Source organism: Phlebotomus argentipes, unplaced genomic scaffold, assembly GCF_947086385.1.
Source record: "Phlebotomus argentipes unplaced genomic scaffold, Phlebotomus argentipes genome assembly scaffold_18, whole genome shotgun sequence".
NCBI classification, from domain to species: Eukaryota; Metazoa; Arthropoda; class Insecta; order Diptera; family Psychodidae; genus Phlebotomus; species Phlebotomus argentipes.
In genome coordinates, this window is record NW_026776177.1 from 8,490,481 (window position 1) to 8,514,889 (window position 24,409).

The 24,409-nt window shown below is 42.6% G+C and overlaps 1 protein-coding gene across 1 annotated transcript in view; it reads left to right on the forward strand.

Annotated features, from left to right (window-relative positions):
• LOC132259117 (protein sax-3-like) overlaps nucleotides 1-18,254 on the forward strand; it is a 29,040-nt gene extending 10,786 nt beyond the window's left edge. Inside the window, exons 5-17 of the mRNA XM_059756664.1 lie at nucleotides 2,720-3,013; nucleotides 5,538-5,691; nucleotides 5,923-6,053; nucleotides 7,290-7,430; nucleotides 7,494-7,625; nucleotides 7,775-8,709; nucleotides 8,807-8,929; nucleotides 10,175-10,397; nucleotides 10,479-10,574; nucleotides 11,062-11,302; nucleotides 11,480-11,640; nucleotides 13,844-14,045; nucleotides 15,401-18,254. Coding sequence (XP_059612647.1) covers nucleotides 2,720-3,013; nucleotides 5,538-5,691; nucleotides 5,923-6,053; nucleotides 7,290-7,430; nucleotides 7,494-7,625; nucleotides 7,775-8,709; nucleotides 8,807-8,929; nucleotides 10,175-10,397; nucleotides 10,479-10,574; nucleotides 11,062-11,302; nucleotides 11,480-11,640; nucleotides 13,844-14,045; nucleotides 15,401-15,956 — 3,389 coding nt within the window. The 3' untranslated portion in view covers nucleotides 15,957-18,254. The remainder of the gene's footprint in view (nucleotides 1-2,719; nucleotides 3,014-5,537; nucleotides 5,692-5,922; nucleotides 6,054-7,289; nucleotides 7,431-7,493; nucleotides 7,626-7,774; nucleotides 8,710-8,806; nucleotides 8,930-10,174; nucleotides 10,398-10,478; nucleotides 10,575-11,061; nucleotides 11,303-11,479; nucleotides 11,641-13,843; nucleotides 14,046-15,400) is intronic.
• The last annotated feature ends 6,155 nt before the right edge of the window (nucleotides 18,255-24,409 follow it).

Here is a 24,409-nt window from a genome sequence, read left to right on the forward strand (position 1 = left end):
AAGAAGGCGCGGGGGTGCAAAAGTCATGGACTGAGGCACAGAATGAGGGCGGCGGGAAAAGAATGGGCAACTTGGGAGCAACAAGCAATGGGAAGACTGAACGATAAACGACACAGCAATGTTTTTGGGGAAGTACAGTGGATGACAAAGGGTGAGGAACAATAGCGCCTGAGCATTAACGTAATTGAAAATGGTACAAAAGTTGAGTTGAATTTCTTAAAGTGTATGATCAGAGAGGAATTTGTATGATGAATAGGCTGAAAGCTTTGCAATCAAGTTAGTGTCTAACATGTGCTTCTATTTATATTGCATTCAGTGTTTTAAAGTTTAAGTATTATAGCGGATAAAGTGGGAAAAACTGTCTGTTCTTTTACCTCATTTCACATCAAATTATAAAGCGCGCTCTTTTGGCAATGTCTCCGCTGTATTATCATTTACAGAATAATAGTTTTAAGTGGGGAGACACAAGAAGTGGTGGAAGACGGAGACAAGTTTAATGTTTGAAAAGAGGAATCGACGTTAACAACTAAAAGCACTTGTTAGTTTATGGGTTTCTTCTGTCTCCCTCAGTAGCTGTGTCATCAGGGAAATTGATAATAATATATTCTGGAGAAAAGCCTCGACTTTCCCGGTCCCCACATGCTCAACCCAAGTACAAATACACACTTGAGGAGACAATTTCCCGTTTGTGTGCTCTTGTCTCAATTTCAGTTTATTTATCAGCCGTATTTGAGCACATGCTGCCAGAGAGGCTGCCGCAAAAGTTGGTCAAAGGAGAGAAAACTCCACAAGCGACAGGATTTCACTGATATGCCACAATTCGCAGATATATGGCTCGGGTTTTCCTGCGATAGGGGCTGGGAAATTAAACTCGTCTCCCTCGCATTCACGACATCCTCTTAAGTATAATCCCCATCTGATTAACAACAGTTGCAATTTTTCTGCTCTCGCCTCAATCTGTCTCCTTGCACGTCCTGATCTTCAGGTGCGCTCGCCACATAATCTCAAATCCTCTCGAATGTGTTCTCTTTGGCCCTCAAGTCTCGTCATACTTCTCGTCCGTATCACCCTTTTGATCATATGCCCCAAATTACAAATTCCATTATGGATTGTTCTCTTTGCCATAATACCTGCGCATTTGCACGGTTCTCGTACGCCCTCAACAATGGTTGGGGCGCCTTTGGTGGAGGTCTTTCCGGACTAATTATCTGATAGAGTTGCCAGGTTGAGACACAACCGTGCTCGCTTCTGTGCTCCCCGCCAAGAAACCGTACTTTTCACACGTTAAAGCTTTCAAGGATGTAATTGAGAAGGTGAAAACGGAGAGCGGTTGCTCACAGTGGCATGACGTGAAGTTTGATGCACTATTTTCTAATTATTTCCTGTTTCACTAGAGGTGTTTATTTGTGTTATATAATACACATTAATTTACATACAAATTGGGAAGAATTTCTGGAGAAAATGCCGCACTATTTCTTACAGTAAAAGGAAAAACTTAATTATTTCTGAAGTAGCTCCTGGTCTTTAAGCATCTCTTGAGATAAGGAGGAAAGAATGAAGGTATAAAAATCCCACTGAAGTCTTAATAAGGTTCTCTTATAAGCAACTTTGTATTGAAGCACTGAGCGTTCAATCTCATCAGAATTCAGAGCATCAGAAACCGCACGAATACAACAAATACCAGAAATGAAATCTTTGATGGTTCTCCATCGACTGTCTGGCATGTGTACGTGAAGACAGTGAGCTGAAAGATGCTACGGACAACTTTACCCCCGAGAAAGTGTGAGAAAGTCGTAGTTTGAGTCACTATTTAGCATTAATACATTAAAATGTTGTGAAACAGCAGCCAGCAGTGTGCTTCTTAATTATTTTACGACATCAATTTCAAATTCTCCCCTTGGGTCTTCTCCCATTCGCCAGGCCCACTCTCACCCTTCCGTGCCCGCCGTTGAGTAACATCTCACACCGAAAATTTACATACAAACTTTCCAGTGGAGAAAGCAACACCCATTCTAGATATCCTGGGCATGGAGTGTGGATGCAAAAGATGAGCTAGGGTAGCAATACAAACACCCCAAAGCCAGACATTTAATCGTTGCAGCCCCAAAAGCTTTGTCTTTATTACGCCCCGTTTCGTGTTAAGTGGTTTTGTTAAAACATTTGTTCTTAAAATTGGCCATATTTTCGACACAACACACACACACACACACACATCGACTCTGGGGGAGGCTCGAGAAGTGCCTGAGAAGATCCAGGAAGGGAGGGAATTTGAATTTTGAGTATGGTGCGTGCAAATGAGGATTTTCCCAAAGAGACACACACCAAAGTTTAGCACGATTTACTCTCCGCTAAATAAGCATATCCCTGGCATTAGAGCTACTGAAGGTGGGAATATTTCCGTGCCTTCTGTGCAGGATTCTGCTTAGGCAGGAGCTTAGCTGGCGAATCTTTCCAAAATTTCCCGCCACTCCGTTTCATGCAAATGTTCTGCAGTGGTAAATTTCTGAGAATTTTACAACCCCCTGCGGAGCGTGTAAAGTCATAAAATATTCTCCACTTTTAACTACCAACCATTTGAGAATTTCTGGGGTAGGAAACTAGATTTAATTTCCAGCACTTCCTCCTCGAGGGACACATGAAAGTTTTACCATTGTGCGGCAATAACTGAAACATGTTGGCTAAATGAGTCTCCACTGAAATACGCTCTTTTTCCCACCAGGCCAGGCGCCTCGGATCACGGAGTATCCCACCGACACAACTGTGGCGCGCCACGATCCGGCGACGCTCAACTGCAAGGTGCAAGGCACTCCGACGCCCACCATCCAGTGGTACAAGGACGGAGTGCCGCTGAAGATTCTGCCTGGATCGCACAGGCTCTTTCTGCCCGCCGGCGGACTGTTCTTCCTCAAAGTCGTCAACTCGCGGCGGGAGAGCGACAGCGGCGTGTACTGGTGCGAGGCCAGGAATGAGTTCGGCGTGGCCAGGAGTCGCAATGCCACTCTTGTGGTTGCAGGTGAGTCGAAACCTTTGAGTTCTACCTAAAATAAATTAAGCAATCACACTATTTTAAGCTACTGTTAAGCAAAAGAAAAGTATGTTGTAGATTAGATTGAAATGATGTTATTCACAATTTATTACTCATTTTCTTAACATAAATCGCTTGAGTGTCTCATGTCATGTGAACATTACACTAATTTTACAGTCAGCAGTACAAAATGGCCAAATGCAGACAATGGAGATGAGATTGGTACATTTCCACTTCCTTCATTCAATGCATAAATCTCTTGGTTGGCAAAAAAGATTCAATAGAGCATTTAGAACAGAATGGCCAATTAGGGAACGTCACCCTTTTTCCGTTTCTCGTTCAATCCTCACGGAATAGTTTCTCCAACCCTCGGCGTTTTTTTCTACGCCGCACACTGTCAATTTTCTCCAAGTCGCAAGTGAGGATGAATGAGGGATTGAGGAGGGTAAGGACGAGACATTTAATTGGAAATTTATTCAAATGCTGCGACTTAAGCCTCGAAGAAACTGTTTTGCGATTCGATGTCCTTATTTTAACATAATACACCGTACAATGGTGAAAACATCCCCTTTCTAAACGGTTTCACTCTCTCGCTTTGGCAATTTGCATATCTCGGGGATGTATTATCGATGCAGAGGACGTCGCATGAGGCGCACACAACACATGAAATTATTAACTCAGTGCGGAGGAGAGCCTCTGGCCGGAGCCTTGCTCTGGAGAATGTCCTCGTGCAGACACGACGAAACTATAAAGTTTCGCCGGGGTGGCGCATATTTTGTCACCCTCCGCTTACATGGGCATATCGAAAAATCATTCTCGTAATCTCTCCGAGCGTGCCATTGTGCATGGAATTTATGCATGATATATCGCTAGGCGTAAATCGAAAAAGAGGGGGAGATAGAGGACTTAACTACAAAACACTATTTAATTGCCCTCATGTTCAAACTTTATCAAAATTGAGTCTCAATTGAGCGAAGGGATAAGCCTTGCTTTTTAAGCGGCCCACCAGCAGGCTCTTCATTGAGATATGCAGCATTTTGGAGAGGATAAAATATTTTGACGACCGTCACAGTCCGATAACGTGCAAAAGCACCCCTCATGAGCATTTCAATATCTTCATTAACCATCATCTTCTGCACAGCAATTTGCATACATTTCTGAAAAGCCTCCTGACGTGCACAAGAGGGCAGTTGAGATAAGTGGAAGGCATAAAAATTGGCCTATCATAGTCGGAATAATTCAGAATAATTCAGAATCAGTGCAATTTCATTGTAAATTTTGCACGCAAAATCGGTTATGCCGCAAACCAAAGTAGTTTATCGACCAGAGAACATCATAAATGATTACAGATATTTATCAAATTAGATAGCATAAAGCAGAAGTACCAGCAATTTGAGAACTGTCTAATAAAAATCAGATTTTGCACAAATAAATCTGGCACAGAAACGACGTGGAAAAAATTCAGTGCAAAATGTGGAAAAACCATGAAATTATTTTATGAAAGCAATCCCATTTTATGCACCACCCCAGAGGCGTCCATTAACCACTGCAAAATCTGCGGGATTATTTTGTTATGTTAAAATTTGGGTTATAGTTTTTCCCTCGCTTGACGATCAACAATTTACATTCGGTGTTTTGAAAGTGCAATATCAATTTTTCAAAATCACCTAATCGAAAATTTATGTTCAATTGTTGAAATTCATGTACAAATGTGAAAATATTGAACTAAATTTAGTATATTTATGACTTCACTGGATGAAATTTAAGCAGACTTTTCCTCCATTCCATTGTTTTGCGCCCCTCTTTTCGCTCCTCTAAAACGCTCGCATAAGAGAAGAGCACTTCAGACATGACACTTTCCTCCCCAAAAGAATTCCCGTCAACAATCTCTGGGGAGGAATTGCATTTCCTTTCGCAACAAAAGCACATTATTTGACAACTGAAACGTCTGTGACGGCGTCAAGCCTTAAAAATATTTTTGCCCAAATTATAACTCCACCCACAACTTTTTGTGCACACTTTTAAATAAAAGAATGGACGCAATTTTGCCGGAAGCCGCCCCTCAGCTTCTCACACACCCTAAAAGCTCCGTGAACAAAACGATGTGGTGAATTATGTAGAATGAAGTGGTGTGAGAAAGGCAGCTTGTCATTCTCGAATATCCGATTTCGTGCTCTCGGCGGACAAGAATCCGCATAGTAATCAATAAAACTAACAATCTTATCCACACACGAGGTGTTGTTTAATTAAAAAATACACCAATTTCCTGGCACAAGTCTACTGTTGCGTGCTGAGCGGCGCTGCCTTTCATTTTAAATGATATCATAATAAGTCCCGTCAAGTTTTCTAAAACAAAGATTCCTATTCCGCCCGCTCGGGCAATTTAATGCCGAAAAGCCTTAATTGTGTGGCTGTCCCGCCATGCCGAGAGCCCTGGGAGAATGTTAAATTAAATTCTGTCGTGCCTCGCAGACATTTTCTAATGCACCGCAATTTCTTCTGTTCCCAACAGTCCTCCGTGAGGATTTCCGTTTGGAGCCGCAGAACACACGGGTGGCCCAAGGTGACACCGCACTCATCGAATGTGGACCGCCGAAGGGTACCCCGGAGCCCCGCGTGGAGTGGCGCAAGAACGGCCAGCGAGTGGAGTTGGAGAATTCCAAGAGGTTTGTTCAACTTCCTCGAGCGAATGTGGGTGGGAAGACAAGCAAAAAGCGACAAACTTTCCATAAAGTTTAAATGAATGTCGTGGCACTTTGTCACGACAGCGGGTGGGGTGCATTTAACAAAGACAAGAAAAAAGGGAGGCGAAAGAGTGCCTTTTTGACCATGCACACACACACACACACTCTGAGTGGGAAAAGGCATTTAAACCGCCCGCTGCTTTATCAATTCAGGATTCGCATTGTCGACGGCGGAAACTTGGCCATTCAGGATGTTCGACAGACGGACGAGGGACAGTACCAGTGCGTGGCGAAGAATGCGGCCGGCACGAGAGAGTCCACGGCAGCATTATTAAAAGTTCATGGTATTCATAACTTTCTATGTAAATAACGTCCTCAGCCATTGAGCTTTCTTTTGTCACCCACCCAACACTATCCGAAGGGAGGAATTGTGTGATGCCAAAAAGCGTTCTTGGCACGCCAGGAGAAATTTTCCTTTCACAAGAAAATCGCGAGGTATTTCGTACGACTCTGATATGTTTCGCCTTGCGGGCGGATGGCTAAAAGGGCTGCACGTTTTCACAATTTTTCATGATATATGGCTTCCTCTTGAAAGCAGGGAATTGGGGAATTCACCGTAGGAAGATGAATAACGATGCCTCTTTGGGGAATGTATGTGTTTGTTTGCATATTATCGATATGATCTGAATTTATTCAACATTGAGTTATGTAGTGACTGAGTCTCACCGTAATTGGTACATTTTGCGACACATCTTTTGGAAATTGCACTATTTATTCATTTTTCATTTGAATTTCCGCAATGAAACATTCTTGATCGCCTCATTAAATACAATGTTATCAGGGGATTTCGTAGTATTATGTATAATATAATGTCCTGCGACAAAGCATTTTTTGTCATGAATTGCTCGTTATGAATCTAACATTTGGAATAATATCCATATATTCATTATTTACTACTTATTTTTTGCATCCAATTCGAGCTCACTGATGTTTATTATATAGTCAAAAAACCGATAATTAAAAAGTATCAAATTGAAAATGTCACTCGTTGACTTTGACGGAATATCAATGAGTATCAGTGAATAATGTTTGCTCATTTTTTCTCAATGCGTGCCCTCTGAAAAATTGCATGAAATGCCAATAATGCCAATTTAATTAGTGAAAAATTCAATTACAGAATTCTCTTGTGAAATCCCCGTCATAGTTGTATTTAATTTGATTTCATGTTATTATTACTATCACATGGGGAATCGCTACAATTGAATTGTGTCGAGTTCAGTTCATTAAAATTTTTCATCGAAAGAGAACCTTTTGAAGTGTTTATTCACTTTTTTTCATCCATAATGTCAACTCGTGTGCAGTTTATTTTTGTCATGCTCTCAATGAGTTATTATATAGAATAAACGTGGGATTGAGAGCTTTTGCGAAACATCTCTAAAGTCCAATTTGTGGCATGTCACAGTCGACACGGTAACGACACAATTTCTCCCTCATTTTCCACCGATAAATAGCGCCATGAACGTCACTTGGTTATTGATAAAACTTACCACTTGTCGCTTATTTCGCCCTCCTCTTGAAAGTGAAACCGTTCCTGATCCGCGGACCCACAAGCCAAGTCGTCGTCGAGGGGCAGGCGGTGACGTTCCAGTGTCGCGTCGGCGGGGATCCAATGCCAGACGTCCTTTGGCGTCGCTCTGCAGCCGGTGGAAACATGCCGCTTGGTAAATTGCCATGTGACTGCCTTATCGCGCCACCCCAATTGATTCCCATCATCCACTTCCCAGATCGGGTGCACATCCTGGAGGACAGGAGCCTGCGTCTCGAGCGCGTGACGGTGAATGATGAAGGCGAGTACAGTTGCGAGGCCGATAATGCTGTGGGTTCGATAACGGCCACCGGAACACTCACTGTTCACTGTAAGTCACTTCTGGCTCTCTTCCTCTGATTATTGTCTGCAGATAATTAATGATTTGCAAGTTGAAATGGGTTTCTCAAGATAAACGAACAGACAGACACACAGAATATTCAGTCTGAAACTGAGGGCGGACTTTAAAATTCCTTACAGCTCCTCCAGTATTTACTGCTCGTCCAACTGCTCAATCCGCGGACGTGCCGGGGTCTGTGTCTTTCGAGTGTTGGGCGACGGGAATTCCCACACCCACAATGTTCTGGTCAATTGAGGGCAATAGATCCCTGATATTCCCAGGACAGCGTCTCGATCGCTTCGAGACGACTTTCACTGCCGAAGGAGTCAGCGTTCTGACTCTGCCGCAGACAAGGCGGACGGACAATGGCATCATTGTGATCTGTAGTGCCCTCAACAGCGTGGGGTCCATCACTGCTAAGGCGAAGCTCATTGTGAACTCGGTGGAGGACAATCCGCCGCCCATCATTATCCAGGGTCCGGTGAATCAGACTCTGCCCGTGAAATCCGTGGCTGTGCTCGTGTGTCGATCAAGTGGCGTTCCCACGCCAGTGGTGTCCTGGTACAGAGACGGAATACCCGTCGTCACATCGCACAAGATCAACATGACGGAGTCCGGCACACTGACCATATCAGATCTCAACAGGAATGAGGATCAGGGCCTGTACACGTGTGTGGCGAGCAGCCGCAATGGGAAGTCCACGTGGAGTGGCTTCCTGCGGCTCGAGCAGCCCACAAATCCCAATATCAAGTTCTTCCGGGCACCAGAAGCTGCCACTTTCCCTGCGGCGCCGAGCAAACCGCTCATAGTCAACGTCACGGATGAATCTGTGACTATATCGTGGATTCCGGGCGGAAAGACAGGCGCTTCCGAGCTTCAAGGCTACACAGTGGAGATGTTCAGCAGTAATATCAGTCGCGGCTGGATTCCGCTGGTGCAGCGCCATCCGGACACCACGTACACCCAGTATTCTCTCACCCTGGGTGCCACTTACGTCTTCATCGTGCGCTCCGAGAACTTCCACGGGCTCTCGCCGCCCAGTCCAATGTCGGATCCAATTGTCGTGGGTGGCAAGGTGAGTAATTTCCTCTTGCAGTCACCGAGATTCTTTCCCCCTGATATCGCAGTGATTTATATCGATGCCCTTTGATTTACGCCGCCCATCTTCCCAGGCGCTCGGTGCCGAAGAGGACATTGGACTGAGTGAGGCGCAGGCAATTCTGTCGTCTGGCAATGTGGTCGAGCTGCTCGAGGCGAATGCCACTGATGCCACGAGTGTACGGCTCTCCTGGGAGGTGAGTGTGTTTCTGACTGATGTTCCAGCCATCTTACGGAATTTGCCCCTGCACAAACACAGCCGATGCATATTAAATTCCGAGGGGTTGCCCACAATGGAATACCCCAACACGTGCGGCCCTGCAATTGAATTGACTGATTCTTTCGCACAAGATATTGAATGCCCACAATCCCCTGAGAGTGTGGAACACGCTTTCACCCCACCAGAGGATACAAATCATCAACCCCTTATGGATATTTATGGATGTCTCTTGAGTTAGACAGCATGATTTGAATATCTCAAGCTCGAGAGCATGAATAGAATGCACTGATTTCAGATCATTCTTATATTGAGCACTGTAGATTTTGCCACTAAGATAGTTAATTTAGTGTTAATGACAGTAATTTGCCCCGAGAGTGCTTAAGCGAATGTGCTTCCATTCACTTCGGTAAATTGAATTTCCCGTTAAACTCTCACGTAACATTAAATTTCTATAATCAGTGCTCTAATTTCGAGAAATCCAATCAATTCAAATTACTCAGGACTGGGATTTTGTGGTGATAAAACACGCCTAATCCTGGAGTTTATGAATATTCTGTAGAAAGTCAGGTTTCGAGGTTTGCTGTACATTTTCTCACGTTAGCATAATATTGCTGATTCCATTACTTCTCTTCCCGCTTCTTGCATAAAATGAATAAAAAAAATACAACCGGAAGCTTTTCAAATGAAAACAATTATGCTGTAATTTGCATAAACTACAGTTAAATTGCTTAATTATGCAATTGCAAGGCAAATGATGTCTTCTAGGGAAAACACGTTTCTGGCGTTTAATTAAAAGAAATAACAACACCAGTAAAAAAAAGAGGAATGCGCGATTGTTTCTGATTCTGACTTTAATAACTTCACCAAAGCGCCCATTCCGTATTTGGAGCATAAACAGCATAGACAGATGATCCCTCTGTGTTTCCCATTTGAAATAATATTTTGGAGTTAACAGGGTTGAAACCAAACATTCACTAATAGTCCTCAACAAAGTTAATAATCCAATTTCGCCCGGACAGAAAAAGAAATAATTCACCAAATAAATTCCACAGTCCCATGTCCAATGTGGACGCATTGTGTTCCACCCTCAGCCCTCTGATGGAATTTGGCCCCTCTGGCGAGAGCCTGTACATAAAATGTGGATGCATATTAAATTCCAAAAATACCCCCTCGATGTAGACAGTAAATCCCTTCAATCTGTCTCCTGTGTCTATCGAATTAGATTATAAACGGCCAGTACGTGGAGGGCTTCTACATCTATTCACGTGAAACTGTGTCCAATGGGACGTACAAGATGCTGACGGTGTTGCACGGTGGCGGAGCGTCCGCATGCACGATGACCGGCCTGAAGAAGTACCATCAATATGAGTTCTTCATTGTGCCCTTCTACAAGACAGTCGAGGGACGCCCATCGAATTCACGTACGACTCGCACGCTGGAGGATGGTAAGGATGCCGATACAGTAATTTATCGCTAAGGGATCGAGAAAACTTTCTCCTCACACGACTTTCACCATTTCTCTGCAGCCCCAAGCGCCCCGCCAGAACACATAGAGGCGATTTTATTGAATGCGACAGCTGTGTATCTGAAATGGCATGCACCTCACAACGATACAATCAATGGTAAGTCATGTGTCTCTGCCCACATTGCGTCTCCCTCTGTGGGACTCTTTTCCGGCCCTGTGACACAGATTTATTGCGTGAGTGCAACACATCAAAGTCAGTCGAAATATGAGGGTGAGAGGCTGTGTTTCACCCCTTTTTATCATCATGCTCTCACCCATCAGTCCTCCTTCCTGTCGCATGTGTGACTTTGAGTTCTTGATTGTCGGCAAAGCACACATTTATCGATCTTCAAAATTGTTCAGGCCCATCAATTGGATTACGCCAGGCGACTCAACTCCAGAGACAGCTTTCGCAAATGTGCTTTCGGATAAGCGCTTGAGTGTTATGATTTTGCCATTTAGAATTCCAATAAGGTGACAGTGCACGAAACTATGCAATATTTCAGAAATTTACCTCAATTTTCCGGACGACGAGGAAAAGAGTTCCCTTTTCAGGCACCTGCCCAGCGACATGATTGATTGGAATGTGTGTGTGTGTGTTCCAGGCATTCTTCTCAGCTACCAAATCATTGTCAGAGGCTTTGATTCACACAACCTGTCGAAAATACTTACAAACATCACAATAGACGCGAAGACACCATCACTCCTGCTGGCGAACCTCTCTGCCGGGGTGACATACTCGGTGAGTGTGTCAGCAGGAACGGGAGCGGGATTTGGACCTTTTAGCCCACCGGCCATTCTCCGGCTCGACCCACACTCCCGCCGCCTCGACAATAGCTTCACAAGGTAATTATTTATCTTAGCACACTCCACAAAGTCCATTTGTCCGTGTGTCTTTTAATTAAACACTGAATGGGGGCGTCCCGATGTATGATGTGGAGGTGGTGCGCAAAGCTCAGAGTGGGTGAAAGTTCAAGTGCAAACAAAGGCATCAAAATAATGGAAATTCCCATTCATTCACAGATACTCAATCAATCACAACTTATCAGATGACATCCTTACGCAGACGTGGTTTATTGTCCTGCTGGGATCAATAATCGCCATCATCGTATTCCTCTTTGGAGCCATGGTATTGTTTAAGCGGATTCAATTTATCAAGCAAACATCATTGGCCTCAATGCACGGTGAGATGATGTGTTTTTATTCTTTTTCCCTCCTCCTCACCATCTTTTTGTCTGCGGCCGCCTTCGAGCTTCCTCGCTTACCGCCCTCGTTTTGCAATTTATTTTCCATTCCTCTTTTGTGCGGCATTTTGTCGTTTCACCCACAAGTACACATTCACTTTCTCCACACGCCCACCGAGGCGGAGGGGGTCATAAGTAATGCGATGCAGCACCCACAATGCATTTGCAGCTATTGTGTCATGAATAGTGCATTAATTTCCAATGGCCACAGTCTCTATCTTAGACGGAAAAGGGACTTTTTCCCTACTCTGATCTACATTACATCTCTCTTTTTTCCGTTCTCGCTGAAGAAAATGCAAGCTGCATTTATGCAAATGCACTGCAAGACGTGATGGAGAAGAAGTCGTTGAATTAAGTTAACGCTGATGTTTATATTCAAAAGACCTGTAATACTTTTCCATACATTGAAACAGGTATTAAAAAAGAATATTGCCTCTTGGCAGGGAAATTTACTTTGTTTAGAACGTAAATATCCCCGGCTTTCCTATGCAAGGAATTTCCTATAAGAATTTTGCATCCAGCATAAACGATTACTTGAATCAATTGAGTCAAGGTTTTAAATTGTACTAAAGTTTCATCAAATTGTGAATTGATCTATACAAAGTTTGCAATTAAACGTAAATGTTCTTCACAAATTTGGAATAAACTTCAAGTTTCCACCGTATGAAGTTCCCAGGAAAATCGGGAGTCTGGTTACAAATATCGTTCCTCTCGCATTAGTAACCTCATGGCGTTTCAGTTTATAATTTCTGGAAAATCTACTATTACATGCAGTGGTGGTGGCATAAATTTTGCGATTAGATGCCATTTGGGGGTGCATTAAGTTCTCGGCGCGCTCACGAATTCCCGCTGGAACCACATGGTGATCGTCAAAAGAAGTGGCTGCGCGAAGACACAGTAAAAGTGTCAGAAAGCTCTGGCGGAAGTATAAATCGTGCGGCACTTTGGCACAGCCAAACAGACTCCCTGCATTTGGGCGCGTCGTGCATAGAAAGAGGGTGGAAGGATGCGAAAAAAGGCAACATTAAACTTGTGCCAATCCTACACACTTCTTTCTCTCTCGCCCTTTTCGAAAAGCTTCACATACACTTGTCGGGTTATCGGGTAATGTATTTAGTACTTATGGTATTTTCTGCTCTTCTTCCCATTTCACCCACGCAAAACTACCAAACAACAACAGTGAAAAACTTCCATCCCCTCACTTACTTTTGCGCTCTTAACAGTTGTTGCTCCGCCATGAGTTTCCACATTCTGTGTGTGCGCCTCTGTTTATGTGCTGCCGCCTCTCTAATTTGAGATAAATAGCGAGCTTTTTTATTCGATGTTCGCCCATTGATTTTCCGGGCTGATGATTCCATGAGGATTGTGCCATTAATTCCCAGCAACACCATGCATGGTGGGGTGTGGAATCCTTCGCCCGAGATACGCACACATGTGCGAGCAAAAAGCAAATTTATTACTTAGTATTTCCCAACTAATAAATTCAACGTGGGAAAATGCCTATAAGGCGGCAGCCCATGGAATGTGCGAAGATGTAGGAAAATAGAGATATTTTTCTTGTCTTATCCTCAGTTTTGCGCCTTGCCAATTAGCGGATTTGTCAAAGCCTGAGAGTTGAGTGGATAAATAAGTTTGCGTAGCTTTAATTTTCCGGTGAAGAGATGAACGCGCACGTGAAAAATGCCCGCCAAAAAAGGAAGAGGAATAGAATTTTCGCTGCATGTAAGGAAGTGAGGCTCAATTAAACATCTCTGCAATCGACATCTCTATCCACTTGCTATTTCCATTCTTTTCATCCCATCCACATCCACCCATGAAACCCGCCCCTGAGAGCGCTGGAAGACGCTCGGCAGGATGGGGTGTCTTTCCGCATTTTCCCTCAGACCGCATTTCAAGTCCAAGTAAATATTTATGGCTGCGAGACATCAAGCCATTTACACAATATCCTCTTTGAATTCTATAAACTTCCCTCTTCGCCTGCCCTCCTTTCATCACATCGCCTCATCCGAAACCATAAATACTCACCCACATGCTCAGTGGCATCCGAAAAAGGAGCTCACAAAAATAAGAATTGCGCCCCAAATGCAAAACCGCACATGAGACTGGAAAATAGACGTAGACATTTCATGTGGAATAATTTCAGGAAATCACGCAATCGGAACTGTAAGAAAATTCCCCACGCTGCCACTTAACACGGGCGGCGGGACGGGCGCCGGCGGAACAGCCACGGGCGGCGGCGTGTGGATAGATCCTTCCGGTGGCGTGTGGCGTCATGCGAAGGATGGGATACCCGATTATGCACAAATATCAGCCACCCAAACGCTTCCGCTGCCAGACTACGAGAGGTGAGTGCCCATGCTTAATCGCACCCCCTGATTTTTCCACATCAACTGATAAGCCCTGGATGGGGTTAATCATTTTTGCCTCTTCATTTGCACACCGACTTTCCGGTTCGGCGACTCATAAAGGACTCACCCTTTTGCCGGTGTAAACTTTAAAGCCGCTTTCGGGGCGGTGAATTGATTTTTAGAGTTGACTTTGCAGCATTTCAAAGTGACGACAGTTGGGAGAATTTGTCAATACACAAATGAGTCCCTGATCAGTGAAATAGATAAACCCTTCTTATATGACTGTTGATGAGTCATCAGACTTGGAAACCGCTAATTTATTCCTCTATTGATTAGCCATAAAACTCAGACATCGCCGCATTTCACTCATTAATGCTTCTTCAATTTTCGTAAACGATACTCTAGCATAAATTTATTTTATTTCCCGAACCGCTGGGAGAGTTTTCCAACCCTCTGTTTGCTTTTATAACAATTTACATTTTTTCCCTGGCTGGGAAATTGCTGGGAATAATTAGGGAAGTTTATGAATTGTCCCCATTAGCTTCCGCCGATGTCTTTCCTTTGGGTGTTGAGAAAAAAATTGGGAAAAAGACAGTATTTATCGCTTCAAGTTAAAGTGAATTACTCTTGCAAATTAGTTTTGTTGGAGCCACACAAGGCAAAATGGAGGTAATTTTCATTCCAACATTCATAGAAAGAGTGAAACAATTTATCGAACTGAATATGGCATATAAAATATGTGCAGCAATAATATCTCCTCTATTATTCACGGCTTTATGTCGATTTTATGCAGTTCATTGGCACTGCTAATATAAATATTTTAGTAACTCATGGGAAACAACAAAAGGTTTTTGATTAGCTTCCAACTTTGAAATTAACTCTAATTAGGTATCAAAAGACATGCATATTTCACAATAAATAACCCGAGGGAAGTTTGAGAGAGATGATTACGCTAATTAACAAAGAAAGCATGTGGTTAATAAAATTATACTCCAACATAGTCAAGTAAACGCCTGAGGTTTACTACTATGTTATCTTGTTTTAAGATATCACCTGAATTAGGCATAAAGCGTGGAGAGGTTTTTGCCTAGACGCAATGATGCCAGAGTAAATAGGTTTGCAACCGGTGATATATAAATTTGTCGAAAGCTTTAATGAGAGTTCTCTCAAGTACTAACCATAATTTCAATGGCAACTGGAAAAAATGGAGAGCTGCTGATAAAGTCAATCCCTTTCACGCATTGCTCGGCAATTTATTTTAATTGTTTTAGCAGTATTGGGGTTCCACCCAGACGCTGTGGTGCAATGTGCGGTATTTTGCATTCCCATGCCTTTTGTGCCTCTCCCCACAGGCTCACGCCGCTCAATATGCCGGACTACGCGGAAGTGGCGGGAGTGTCGTCGTTCAAGCACCCAAAGTCACCACTGTACGATAGTTGTGGCGCTTATGCGACCACCTCGCTCATTGGCTCCACCAACATATACCACCAGAACCGGCTGGATGCCAAGAGCAATTCTATCTACTCGGCGCCCACGAGTTGCCACTACGGCGTCAACGAGGGTCTGCCGTACGTGGACGCGGCCAAGAGCCACGCCGGCGTGCTGCAGCGCAACGGAAGCCACAACAGACTCATGATGAACATCACGGAGAACCGCCTAAACCTCATCAACAATCTCAGCCGGCCCTCTACGTCCGCCGCCGTGCCTCAGACGCCCATGCTGGGCACCATGCGCCGCAACCGGCTGATGAAGCTCAGCCAGGCCAGCGACGGCCGGCGCGTGGCCGACGGCTCCTGGACGCCGTCTCCCGGTGCCATGGACGCCAACCACCACTTCATCCAGGCGATGGGCGATAAGAACAGCTCGCAGGGCTATTTGAGCAGCTTCGGCAGGACGGACAATGTGTAGAGCGCGTCCATTACGCCCCCAACACTGTACATAGGCGCCCATTAAATACACATTTGAGCAGTGTATTTAATTACCGGCAGGAGTGCGAGTGAGACGGCCGCTGGCCGAGATGTAATGATACAAATTGTATGATTTATGAGTGAATACGGTTCCTAAAACAACCATCCGAACAGAGAAATTTCCCGGCAAACTTGCGAGAGACACACACAAACTTTTTCATCTTAATGGACTGATAATGTGCTGGATATATCTGCTTTCTGCTGTGTTTGCGAGAGTGGCAGGGGAGGAAAAGTTCAACTCTCTGCCCCGCAATTGCTTTCATCTCTGACCTCTGACTGGGAGAATTATACTTTAGCCCTCATTTTCCACCTCAAAAGAACGCACTTTTGTATGTTTGAGAGAAAATAAGACTCTTCTCGCTGTACTAACATATTTTATACCTGAATCTATGGTTAGGATGGCCGCGAATTGTGTGCGAGGAACACAGTGAGTATTTCTATAAATTCATTGATGAACTTTGGCTGTAGATGACTTTGTGTTTCTCTGATTTGATAAGATTGTGGAAAGTTTGATTTTTTTAGGGCATACGTGAAAATATAATAAAAAAATGTACGATTAGGGATTTTGAGAATTTTCTTCTTATTCAATTTTCTTCAATATGTTATTTTCAAAAGGTTTTTTTTTGGAATGTTATGAGTTGAATTTTACGCTGGATTCCTGCACACAATGCGCTATATTATTGTTATGAAAGAATGTGGCTCAATTGTTTAAGATGTAAAAAGACATGTTTAGAACATAAATACCTACATAATCATTCGCAGAGATGGTGTAAAATGCATATATCTAATAAATTGTCGACTTTATAGAGACTAATCATGTACATATATTCTTCTGTACTCAATTCTTATACAAAGAAAAAACTTTATACTTGAGAGGGAAGTGAGAAACGTATCCTAAAGTATTCTAATTGTAATTATAACTAATTATTCCCGTGGACGGAGCATTAATTGTGGTAACTAATTTCTATTAGAAGCGAAATTGGAAGTGACGGAAGAGCATCAAGAAAGGGGCCTATTTGGGATCGCGACGCTGTCGCCAAATATTTGCGTGCCAAGAAAGGACGAAAAAGTGCGATGAAAAAAGAAAAATCGACATGACACAAAAGATGCTGCGATGGTGAAACGAATGGAAATGGCTAGATAAATAAGACTGAACGTACTAATAATTAAATTATTTAACCCATTCCACAATCTGAAAATGAAATAAATGGAGAGAGTCCTTTTCGTATTTATACGCACCCTCGGGCACTTGAACTCCCACCGACGTCAAAGGATCCGGCGACACACTCCACAATGAAGTTTATGTGGACACAGACTGTGTGCCCCCCCTTTTGGCATTTCAGCAAAATACTCTTTTGGTTTTTCAAGTGCACAACCGTCTAGCAAATATGAAAATACTCCAACCACTGGAAAAATGCCACTTGAAACTGCCCATGAACTCTGGAGAAGTTCCATTAGCTAAATTAATTGACGGGATTGCTGGAGGAATGCCACAATCTCTCTCCCTTCTGTTGCAGATAACTTCGCCACATTCTTGATAGAATTGTCACACTTGAAATTTAATCACTTTTTCTGTTTTCCACCCCTGGAATTTCACATGAGAAGGAGATACTCTTTTATAAACAGCTACCTCTTAAATTATAATGTAATTCCTACTTCCCACGAAAAAAGAGATAAGAAAAAAACTTCAGGAATACACTTTTATATGGAAAATATAGAAGATTTTGCGAGATGACATGGAAATGACGATTTAGAAAACGTTTCACATTAATTGTACGGAGAGAGAGTAAGAAAAGAAAATTCACAGAATGATGAGAAAGCAAAGAAAAGTAATTACAGATCTGGTTGCGGAATGACAAAGCAATTCTGTGCTTTGTAAAAGCCAAAAGATGAACCGCTATTTGCAATGCGGATCTGTTTGAAAAGTTCACGCGAGACGTTGCGAATGTAGACGAGAGAATTTCCTGCAGAATCCATGTTATAAAATACACAAGAAATCTCTATAAAAATGTGCCATTTTCTCACAAAAATATAAATACTAATACATAGTAATAATAATAAAGCAGTACGTGTGTCATTTGATATGAAAAAGCAGAAGATATAAATGGGGATGAAGATGGAAAGCACATATGAGAAAATAGCTGGAAGAGAGTGAACGGGAAAGAGGATGAGGAAAAAAGAATATATAGAAATTTGTAATTTAACCGTCCAACTCATATCGAATAAATATTAAATAGCAGAGGAAGAACGTGAATTTCTCTCAACATTCCCAAACCCCGTTCACAACCACCCAAAATGGCCCACCGAAAATATTTCTCCACTAAGCAGCTAAGACAATTCCTCGTGCGGCGAAAGGGGTGAACAGGATCGGGGATATATTACACGAATGTTTATAAGGATTTTCTGCTGCGGAGCAATATCCAAAGCGGCGACTCTTTGTGCATACTAATGATAGTCCCAAAAGTCTCCTCTTTGCGCCCCCACATCCCAATATCCAACCCCACAAATTCACAATTCCGGCGCGCCATTGTCGAAACCCATTTGATTAATACCCCAAAAAACTCTTTTTTATCGTTGCCGCTATCTTCAATGAATTTTAATAAATTTTCATTACTGCACTTGCCATTCGACGCGCGGTGGAGGCAATTTTGGGGCGCTCAAACGACCGGGGAGCGGGGGGTGAAATGGGGAAAATGGGAAAAAGACACACAGTTGGATCGAATTGGAATATATATGAAAATTCACCCCAAGCGGGCGTACTCAGCCCACGACATGCCGTCAAAGGTGATGGCGATGGAACAAGAATGAAGCAAATTTTCTTGTCACAGCTGGGATCTTTTCGTGACAAATTGTGGATCTTATGGATTTTTTCGGTCCTCTCTGACAATGACGCTGTTGTTGATGAATTATCTTCTCCATGCGATTGAATTAGAGTGAGGATTTTTATCGAAAACTGCACTGACAGGAAATATTCAGAAGATATGACATATTGAACTGGTAAGTACGATTATTCATGTTGAATCACGAAATGTGAGGTCTTGAGAGCCTTCTATTGGTTTATTTTTTGCCAATCACACTTTGAAGACATCTGAACTTAACACTTTCTCTCTCGATGTTGATTTATTAGATTGGATAGAAGCTTTCTTCTTGCATCAAAACACAGATTCTGCAAATCTTAAGACTGTTCGTCAGACCAACCTTTTACACAGGTCGATAAGACTGTTTGAATCCAAAGACCCACTCTTGCGCCCTGCAAGAGTTTAGGAATCTCAGCTGGCGTTATCCAATTTAGATCCCTCCACACTCTTATGGGAAGCGCCTGATCTAATAAGGATGCATACGTTCCTCTAAATTGCATTCGGGTAATATTTAAATTCAATGTATTGTAAATATCTCTCACTGCTGTTGGCACTCAACGTGGATCATTCAATTAGTCCTCCCCTAAATTCAGGGGCCATTCCTCCTGCACGAATCGAGCCAAATCGCTTCATGCCAACACCTGGGATTACCGAGTGAGCTCCAGACGTGGAAAAAGAAGGCGAGTCACTGCGAGGGTGGCGCACATCAAAACACTTCAAAAATCGATTTTAAATCCGTTTTATTTCACTCCCATGATTCACGTACTCGCCAAGCATCACTCTTTGTTACCCGTCTTAGCCATTCTTCGTGTTTGGACACGGTTGTGCTTTCCTCTGGGGACTCCTTTGGATGGCGCGTGTTATGTGCGGATGAAATCAACCGTGCGGAAAAATTAATGCAAATCTGAAATCAAGCGGCTTCCCCTTTCATTTTCTGTGTCAACTGGAAGAAATTTATTACGCCAAGATTACCCTGTGACCAGCCGCGCTATCATCTGGATTATCAAATTACCCTGTTTGTGCGCTCATGGAGAGATATTTGCCGAATGGATCACGCAGGGATGAAAATATTCATTCGACCCCAACTCACTTTTTCCCTCCCCTGCACACGACGACAAGCAATATCTGGAGACCAAGCGAAATTACCATCTCATTGAACAAATATAATTTATTCTTGTGGACAAAATATCATTCTTTGATATATTTCTTGGGGCTCAACAGACAGTCCTTTGCCAGAAGTCACGGATATTGGAAGTGAGTGCGCAAAGCAATGCTGAGAATTTTACAGGAAAGCAACCATTGTGGTCGTCTTCAGAATCAATGCTTTCGCAAGCCCTTCGGCGCTCTTTGGCGGCCGGCGTTTTTTCTCTGTAGTTTAAAAAGCCCCACAAGAGGGAAAGTGTCTGTTTTGGCAGCTGGTGGGACGATGGAGGAGAAAGAGAGCAAAACATGCAAACTTTTTAATAAATTACAAACACACAAACACCAAAGTGAAACTTTCATCGTCACGAGACGGGGGTTGGACGTGAGTGAGCCGAATAAAAAATGATGAGGGATGAAAGTGTGCGGAGTGAAAAAAAACCATCCGGAGGTTCTCTGTATCATTATTGGAAATGTATATCCAATCACGTACCACATTATAATGAAAATCTATCCCCCGAAACAGAGGCAACATATGTTTAATACACAAATCAACATCTCAATAGCGTAATTTAGGAACCCCCAGTGCTATAAACTTTTGGGGAAAGTATTTCTCTATGTGTGTGCGAGAGGATGTTGAGGGTTCTGCGGGTGGGAAAAAATACGAATACCAATGAAATCTATTTCACTTCCAATCTTTTCCCTCCTTCGCAATCTCGTGGCCCTGCCGCATGCTCTGTGGTGTGGATCTTGATGTAAAAGTTCCGGGGATATTTATTTCCAAATGTGAAGAAGAGAAACACGAATAGGTCTTAGGGAAAATATATTGAAACTTTTTGTATTATGGATCGGTCAGATTACTTCAATTACTTTATTCTGTGCTGGGGTGAAGCTCAGTCCAAGAGGGAGATTTTGGGCTACACAGCAGAAACCCCACCAAATCGACAATGCATTCAGAGTTCAAACGCCCAAGTAAGAGGATTCACTGCAGCATTTTCGATGGAGAGAGTCTCCCAATGACAACAGAGATTTCCCTTCGGAAATATCCATTTGCATTTCTGGTAAAGATTTCTTCGTTTTTTTTCATTAAATCCAAATCCATTAATCATTATTCCTCCACAACAGTCATTAAGGAGTGCGAGAACTTTTCTTTCAAACTTGTTACCTTCTGACGAGGTTTCTTTTCTCTAAAATTTACACTGAATTTAATTCAGTGGAGTGTGTTTTTCGCTAAACGAGGCCCGGTGAATCGAAAAAGGTCTAGAGATATTGCGATAAAAGTCAATATACATAACATTTAAAGCATTTTAATCTAGCGAAGGGAGGAAAATGTTTTTCGGGCGACTATATGCAGTACATCACGAAGACATATTTTTATCTTATCTTGTGGAAACTTTTGTGAATGGCATTTTCGGAGTGGAAACAAAACAGCATAAATACACAGAGGAACAGTTGTGGTGTAAATAAATGCATTTACATTTCTATCTTTTTTGGAGAGAGATAATCTCATGGGAAAAAGTTCTGAAACCCTGGAAAAAGCTCAAAGAGAGCACACATTTGCTCATTGGGCTCATTCAATATTAATCACAAGAAGGGGAGCTTTTTGAAGCTTAACCAAAATTAAGCGGAGCTTCTAAAGGATTTCCCATAAAGGGATGAACGTGTTCCTAATGCCCTCACGGAGGGCAAGCAAAGTCTTTTTTCAACGTTAAAACATGACAGTAAATACCGAGTGTGTTTCATGGGTGGGAATAAAGCTTCCCAAGGAGTAAGAAAAGTTAAAACATTAAAAGTTTGCATCACTTTTTCCATGACAAAGATCCTCTAAAGACATTTAGTTCTTATTTACATGTATCTCAGTGTCTTGAAAAGGTCTTGAGGAAGCATTTCTTCAGCATAATTTCTTGCCAACTTCAGTGTTAATGTTTCACTAATTAAATATTAAGGGTGCAGCTGCTCTGGCATCTCACAAAGAACCTCAGCTATCTCTTATGGGATCTTTAATGCTCCATTGCACTTCCTGGCAAAAGATTACCGCTGACTGGCATTCATTAGAGGTAATATTTGTGATAAAATCGATAAGTTTCAGCATGAACCCACTTGACGGTCGGGCAAACAAAAAGTGTGCTGGCTTTTGTTAGTGCGAGGGTGGAAAGGAAAAGAAACGCACACCTCCGCAGCCCCCCAATAATTCTGCAATAAATCAACCCGGAAAATCATTTCGAAGCGCAATGTTTTATGTAACTGTAAAACTTTATGACGATGCATAAATGAAAATAATAATTCAGTTCATTTTTATCTAAATGTCTCTTCATAGTTCTTTTCCTTCTCCATGCCTTCCCTTGCCATTTCCTCAGAAATGAGAAATTTCCGCCCCGTGAAATGCTTTACTCAATTCTCTCTCTCTCTCTCTCTCAGTCTGATGGAAGGAGTATAGGAAATTGTGCTGATATTTTTATGCAATCTTTTGTATTCCGCAGGCGAATATTCGTGAGAATATTCGTTGTGGAAAAATGTGTGCTAGTAAATTTCCAAGAGAGTGGACAAGTATTTATATTACTTTGAGATTTGCTGTGTTGATTTCATCGAGGATTCACAGTACTTGAATCTGTGTCGAAAAGAACGCAAAATTTGATTACAAAGTTGTCTTTTTTGCCAACACATCAAGGTTTTCCTTGCAATATGAACGCAGAGAGATAATTTTAATCTCTCCTGGGCAAGTCGCATTAAGGGGAGAATTTATGGAATGTAAACTGCAAAGATGTCCCAACATATGCAATCTTTTGTAATTTATGGGCTCTAGTCAATGCGATGGCATTCCCAGTGTCTCTGCCATTCACCAAGATGATTGAATAGGAAATCTCGTTTGGGATTATAATCATTTCATTGCAGCGTAATACACTGGCGAGACCATGGTTAAAAGGACGAATTAATTATTGAATGACACATGGGACAAAATAAATAAATTAATTGATGTGACAAAGTCTCAAACTTTCACGACACTCGGAGATTAATCAAACAGATTGGCCAGCCATTCCCTGGTGGTCATTGAGAGTCACAACCCCTATCGTATCCCAAATCGATCTCCGGGCAACAAAGTTGAGACATAAATCGCTGAGACCCCGAATTTCTGAGGGGTTGATTCAATAAGCAAAATCTGACAAGACAGAAAATGTCCCCAATTTCTCCGCCCTTCTCCAAAGGGCCGCACGAGACAAACGAGGCCGATTAGAAAAGGGGGCACAAACATTTTCATATCTCCTTTCACAGACAAATTTTATTCATATTATACTTCATGCCATGAGAGCCAGGAATTTTTCATTCAAAACTTTTTAATAATAAATCAATGGGAGTAACAATTTTTGCCCAGGAAGAAGAAAATCAATTTGCAATTCTTCCTCTCGTCCGTATCCACCCTTTCCCTCTCGCCCTGGCCTCGGCAGATGAAGGAGCGGAGCTCATGTAGTGAACGCTTTCTTTTCCACAACACGAAGAAAAGAGCAAGATATGGGATTTTCTTGCAGAAATATTGCTGGACGCTTTGTGAATATCTCCACAGCGTACAGCTGGATGAAAAATCTCAGAAATGTGCGAGGGTGGATACTCTCTCCCGGCGGAGACGTAACTTCCGAATCAATTATTCACAAACAGTGTAAAATTAAAGATGCGCTCAAAATGTAATATCGAGTGAGAATATGAGGGAGAAGTTATCCCACTCTTTGAGTCGAGATTCAACAACTCTGGTGGATTATTGAATGAGCTTTTAAGGATTTCATTAATATTACACAGTACATTCCATCCCCCTTTTATTTTCCCACTCACCCCACTCCAGAGCCACCCTCAGTTCAAGAGCCGAGGCTCGACATTCCGCGCTGCAAATTGTACGAGAACATTTTCCGACATCAAAAGATTTCGGATCTTCACATTTTTTCCTCCTGTCTCTCTCACATTTCCCAACGAGTGGCACAATTACCACATACGCGTAATGAAAAACCTGAAGGGCCATCCTTCTACTGAATTAAGTGATAAACAACACAAATTAAACGTTCAGAAAGATAGTGGAAAATGCCTAACAGAATCACTGCAAAAGTGATTCTGTAAACGCTTTCCAATTAAGCGAATAAATTGCAATTTGAACTGCATTTCCCGTTCAATAACCCAATTCCATTTCCCCGCTTTTCGGGATATAAAGACCCCTTGAGAAAATCCCTTACTTAACCACCTGCTGTTTCCCCTTTGGTCTCTTCATCATCCTCTGTCGGAAGTGATGCAATATCTTCGAAACCCCTCTCGTGATGAAGAATTTTTCCACCAGCAGTGCCAGAGAGGGCGGAAGGGATTCGTGAAAATTGTCCCCGAACCAGACACTTCATTCGATTATTTATTGAATTTTCAT